Source organism: Mus pahari, chromosome 11 (assembly GCF_900095145.1).
Source record: "Mus pahari chromosome 11, PAHARI_EIJ_v1.1, whole genome shotgun sequence".
Lineage (NCBI taxonomy): Eukaryota > Metazoa > Chordata > Mammalia > Rodentia > Muridae > Mus > Mus pahari.
In genome coordinates, this window is record NC_034600.1 from 43,296,837 (window position 1) to 43,303,281 (window position 6,445).

General features: G+C 43.6%; 1 protein-coding gene across 1 annotated transcript in view; it reads left to right on the forward strand.

Moving 5' to 3' along the window:
* The window catches only part of Cdc20b (cell division cycle 20B), a 57,673-nt gene that overhangs the window by 15,268 nt on the left and 35,960 nt on the right, over positions 1–6,445 (forward strand). Inside the window, exon 3 of the mRNA XM_021208551.1 lies at positions 5,773–6,001. Within this exon, the coding sequence (XP_021064210.1) occupies positions 5,773–6,001 (229 nt within the window). The remainder of the gene's footprint in view (positions 1–5,772; positions 6,002–6,445) is intronic.

The following is a 6,445-nucleotide window of genomic DNA, read 5'->3' on the forward strand; positions in this document are numbered from 1 at the left end:
TCTCTCTCTCTCTCTCTCTCTCTCTCTCTCTCTCTCACACACACACACACACACAGCAGGAAGGAGTTAACTCAGCTAAGTTCAAAGAAGTAGTGAACACAGCAATCAAGAACACTTTTTAGCCTCATAACCAGAATCCTTTGATCTGCAGAGCACCACACCATTTCTTTATACTAGGTAAACCATGTTTGTGAGAGACAGTATAGGAGGCTGCTCCAGCAGTCTGGTGAAGGAGTGAGCTCTGCTCGCCAGGAGACTTTTAGCTTTCTAAGAAGTCCCTATAGAGACAGAAAGAGTCCGGGAGGGAGGAAAACAAGGAGCCATGGCCGCGTGCCCCGAAACCCCTTGGAGGGGTTGCAGAAAGTCCGCAGGGCAGAAAGCCAAGATAAAGCAGGGTCTTCATGAAAGCAGTGTCCCCAAACGTGTCAGAAGGACCTCGAGGGATGGACGGGCTCAGAATGCCCCAGCAGCAGGCATGGGTGATGAGAACAGCAGATACTTCCTACTAGGAAATGAGCGGGATAATCTTTATTTAAACCTTCAAAAATTGATACATAAAACATTAAATTGCACACACTTATAGGTCATCAAGGAATTTTTTTAAAAAAAGATTTTATCTATTTATTATATGTAAGCACACTGTAGCTGTCCTCTGACACTCCAGAAGAGGGCGTCAGATCCCGCCACGGATGGCTATGAGCCACCATGTGGTTGCTGGGATTTGAACTCTGGACCTTTGGAAGAGCAGTCGGGTGCTCTTACCCACTGAGCCATCCCACCAGCCCCAGGAATGTTTTAATACACAATTATATTGTGTGGTGTTTAGTTCATCTTGTACATGTCTATCTCCTAAATATAATTTGTGGTGAAAAATCCAAAATAATTTTTTAAAAAAATATTTTCCCTAACAATAGAATACTGTCAGTTTTAGTTTGGGTTGTATTTTTCACTAGAATGTGAGAGGCGTAGGGAGTGTTGAAATTTTATCATTTGAAACATTAGTGTGTGTTCATGATGTATGCTCTGTCCATTTGCACACGGCATGATGCAGTTGGAGGTCAGAGGACCACTTTGTAGAGTTGTTTCTCTTCCTCCACTTTTATGTAGGTTCTGGGGACTGAACTCAGGTCCCAGCCTTGCCCAGAAAGTGCTTTACCTACTGTACCATCAGCTCAGTTTGGTATTTAGGTCCCAGTACTAATGCACAGTATTGAGACTCTGATTTCAAAGTGTCTTGTGGTTAGAATGCCACTTCATTAGGTGGGCCTGGGTGTGTGGCAGGGCTGTGGTGGGGTCAGTGGGGCATGCACTAGAGCCATGGAACCATCTTTGTTACTGCAGTCTTTGTCATGAGATTTTCTTTCTCTTTGTTCTGTCTTTCCTTCTTCCTTCCTTCCTTTCCTTTCTTTCCCTTTTCCTTTTAAAATTACATCTATCTGACTATCTGTCTGTCTGTCTATCGGTCTGTCTGTCTGTCTATCATGTACCTACCTATCTGTGTGCGTATATATGTGGGTGCATATCATGGTATACTTGTGAAGACCAGAGGATGACACGTAGGAATCAGTTATCTCCTTCTACCATGTGGGTCCTGGGGATCAAACTCAGTTTGTCAGGTGTGGTAGCAAGCACGTTTACCTTCTGAGCCATCTCATCTGTGCCATCATGAGATTCTTGAAAATCTCCGTCACCAACTTGCATTGCCTTTTCTGGACCTTACAGGATTTTCTCACCCAACAAATATTTGTGTGTCAGATCATTTGTCACCAGACCTGTTTGTTTCTGTTTTCTTGGGCACTTCATTTTGTGACTTCCTGACCTTATTTTTAACCTCTCTAGGTTCCTTTTTATTTATCTTGGGCTCCGGATTCCTCTCTGTATAATGTCACCACGATGTAGCCACTCAAGGTGGACGAGCTGAGCCGATGGGCTTTATCCCTTTCCTTCCTTTGTCTTATTTTTCTTATCTTCCTCTTCCTCTCTATTAATAAATACTTGAGTCATTTAAAACTATGCGACAGGCATTTCCTTAGCAGGAGATAGGTCCTGGAACAAAAGCTTTAAAACATCAAAGATGAAGTAGTGCAGCCCTCAGTCAGGGGTGTCTACGTGCCACCTCTGTGTTTTCTATATTTGCATATCATTTGTTATTGCTTTCATATTTTTATGTAAATATGTTAATTTACCTTACTTGAATTAATTTTTGCATGGGTAAATTTTATATTAATGCTGAAAGGTTAGAAGATTATGTTGAATACCTAACTCTACTCCCAGTGGAAGAACTGGCTGACAGAATGTACTGTACATTCATTAGGTTAAAGCCACTTGTGCTCTCTTGGGAAGATCACTGTACTGAATGAAAATTTGCCTCTTCCTTTCATTGGTCCCAGTTTTGCCAATGGAGCAACTTAAAAATCAGCCTTCTTTCTTTCCATAACTTGGATTTCTTTAAGTATTTGACAGTTCCTTTTGTGTCTTCTTCCTTCTGGGTTGGCACTCTGGCTTCCCTTCCTGCACATGATGGAGCCTCACACGTGCTGGTGCACAGCTGCTGTTACAAGTTCATCTTAGCCTCTCTCGTGTGGACCCTGTCCTCCCAGTGGACTTGGCCTTTGAGTCCTGGCGTATACATGTCTTCTCCCCTTTCTCTTTTCTTCCTTCTCCTCATCTTGTATTTTTTATTTTGAAATACCAAAATATTCTGAAAAGTATATACAATGGATATACAGCATAATGAAAACAATTAGGAGAAAAGATGCTGGCCACGTGCTGTGAAGCCCTCCTGTTATCTCAGCTTTGGGGAGACAAAGACAGAAGGACCCGGAGTCTGGAGTTCAAGGCCGGCCTAGACCATGCAGTGAGAACCTGCTCACTTTAATCCCCAAGGCAAATATTCTACCATCCATGTCCAAGTGGCAGCCTAGACTGACCATGGGAGTGGCCTAACACAGATTCCTAAGCTTATTTAAACCACTGTGTGATTGGTTTTTGCCATGCCCCTTCCCCAACTTGATTGGATGCTTCTCAAGAATGAACATTGTAGATGACAATATTGTGTCACAGTGTCACACTTGTCAGGTCAAGAAATGGATCATTCCTACCCGGACCCCAGGTACAGTGCTGCCTCCCTCCTTTCTTAAGTTCTGCTGCAGCACCTATGAATATCCTGAAATATGCATTTGTTTCCCCGTCTTTGTACTTTGCTTAAGTGAAATGATATTGTCTGTTTCCTGTTTTTCCTGCTGTTTTATAAGCCTTGTGCTGATCTTTGTGTGGAGGTGCAGTTAGTGCTCATTTTTACAGTATTCAATGTTATAAACATGTCAGTGTATGCATTCTCCCGTTGAACAGCTCCCTTCTCAAAGCACAGTTCTGAGCCTGGACATCAGTCTTCAGTTGAGTGCTGACCATTCCAGAAACAGTGAGCTGTTCCTTTCTCAGTCTCAACATGATTTCTCTGTTTTAAAGAATATTCTAGCCAGCTGTAGTGGTGAACACACTCAGTGTCTCCCAGAGCTCAGGAGACAGAGGCAGGTGAATCTCTGTGAGTTTGAGGCCAGCTTGGTCTATAAAGTGAGTACCAGGACATCCAGAGCTGATACAAAGAGATACCCTGTCTCTATAAACTAAAAAAAAAATTATGTGTACATGTCTGTAATATATATGCACACACATGTCTATATTATATATGCATATATATATGTATATTATGTGCATAGTATTTATCCTTCAAGGTGCCCTTGAAGGCCAAAAGAAGACATCAGATCCTTTGGAGCTGAAGGGATAGGTGGTTGTGAACCCTACCAATGTGGGTGCTGCAAACTGAACACTGGTCGTCTGCGAGAGCAGCACTGGCTCTAAGCTAAGGGCACCTAAGCGATTGTACTGATTTAAAGAAAAACTGCATTGCTTTCAGCCACGGCAGCCATCTTCCAGTAACTCGCTAATAGATGACAAAACAGAGGGCCATCTATGTCCTCTAGGTCTTTTAGCAAATATGGAATTATTTCTCTGGCCCCACACATGTGAATCTGCAAGAATGATGATAATGTAGACATCAAGGGAAGTAATGGCCATCGTTCAAAAAAAACCCAAAAAACCAATGCCTCATAGCTAGGGCAAAAAATGGATGAGTCTACACCATCACCCAGCTTGGTGTGGGCATCACTGTGAACAAGCATGTTAAGGGCAAGGCCCTTGCAGATAGTTAATGTGCTGTCTGAGCGCACCAAGCACTCTAAGAGCTGAGACAGCTTCCTGAGGTGGGTGAAGGAGAATGATCAGAAGAGAGTAGAAGCCACAGAGAAGGGCTCCTGGGTTCCTGAAGTGCCAGCTTAAATGAGGGTAGTGATGAGACACGCTCTCTAACTCGTATGTCTGAGTGCTCCACATATTAGAAGTGTTATCAATATAGCATGGTCCATTTGTTGGATACTCTGTTGGAGCTGTGGAAGGCCGTCAGAGGTTGTGCATCAGCCTCCTGGGGAAGAAATCACCGAAAGCGCTGTCGCTTCCAACATGTCCTTCTTCTCTTGCAATTATGGAGGTGGAGGCCAGTTTCGCAGGGCAGAGGACAGATGTCAGCGTGCTTTGCTCCCTCCAGAGACTTGCCTGGAGCACCAGTGCCTTGTGCTTCTTAGTGCTGGTGGAGGTCAACATTTCTGCCTGTGGATGTTATTGCTGAAGTCTGCTCTGCAGCCACAGTGCCATTTCCTCTTGGATCCTTCAACCATCTTATCAGGGCAAATGATGGTGTTCAGGCCTCAGTAGGATGGTGGGGTAGTATCCCCAACTCGTTAAGCTAGTCTGAAGCTTAGTCACATTAGTACCTTGTGTGGGGACTTCACAGGCAAAGCCTCTTTGCTGTGGAAGGTGACATTGATAAGTGGCAGGGATTAGGATCTCCAGTCCTAGGGGACCATTTCTTGGACTCAATAGGCTGCTAGTCCAGTGTGGAACAGACAGGCTGTGTTCCAGGCAGGTCCCTGAAGGAGTTGTAGGCGAATCCATCTGAGAATGTGAGCCAGTGGTTAGTTGCCTCAGGAGAGAGTCCCGGACAAGATTCCAAGTGGGAATCATTCAAGATGGACAGAGTGACAGTTGCCAAGTCAGAGGAATGCAGACATGTCACAGTGTCTGCTTACTGTCACAGTGAAGCTTATTGATCACTTTTCTCATATGACACACTGTCAGGTTTGCTCCTTTCCCTCCCTCTTTTAAACTCAAAATTATTTTGTCTTGAAATGCATATTTAGATTCTAGAAAACCAAGGAAAATTTGAACAAGAGTGTCTGTCTTCCTTCCAATATGGCAGCCCCTCCTTGTTTTAGTCCCCACCAGACTTAGATGGCATGGTTGCGAGTATAGATGCTGTCTGGATATGGCCCACAGACGTGGCTTGCTTAGTCTGCCAAGTTCTAAGCCTTAGAGCCAGCAGGAAAATGGAACCGAGAGGAGGTTGACAGTGTTCAGCAGAGTCGCTCCACACACTTTATTTACACAGATCTGTAACGAAGATAAGTCAAATAGGATCACTCTCTAAACTGTTTGGGTATATCTAAAAACCATGGATGGGAAGCTGGGATTATTGGAATGATGTTCGAGTGTTTAAAAAAATAATAGAAAAAATTCTTCAGGATCACCAAGGTTAAAAATATATGCACATATATAGTAGTGTTTTAGATAAACAACATGTGATTCCATTGGATGGAACTTTTACCCTTTGCGTCTTTGAGGCCATCAGAACTCACAGCTTTCATTGTTGTTCAACAGGAGTTTGACTCGGTCGCCACGACATACTCCAACTTCAAGAGCAACTTCCTGAAGAAGCTGTCTGAGGAGATTCCTATGGCCAGCAGCCCCATCACCACCAGATGGCAGCCAAGCCCAGCCAGGGACCGGGAAAGCTCTTCCTCTGTGGACAAGGGCCCTCCTTCCCATATCCCAGAATCTCTGGGATCTGGGCTGAAGACAACACTGGCAGCAGGCACCCTAACTCTACGTGAGCTCAGTTTTAGGCATTCAGTTAAACATACGTTGCAATTCCTTATGTAGGTAGTCCAAGTGCAGGGGTTCCCACAGGCCACATTTAGTCTGACACAGGTTGTGTGTCTGCTTTCTATAGTGTAGTGGTTGTAATGTTTAGATTATGTTGTACTGTATGAATGGCTCAGAGGACATATATATTTATATATGTGTATATATGTATGCATATATGTATGTGTATGTATATTATGCATATATATATATTTCTGCACTATACGAATATGATTTTGTTTTGAAGACTAAAATGTTAATAATTTTGGACAGTTTTCTGGTACATGAGAGTCTGAAAAATATATATATTTGAAACTATATAATCAAGTTGAGCCAGGCAGTGGTCGCACATGCCTTTAATCCCAGCACTTGGGAGGCAGAGGCAGGCAGATTTCTGAGTTCGAGGCCA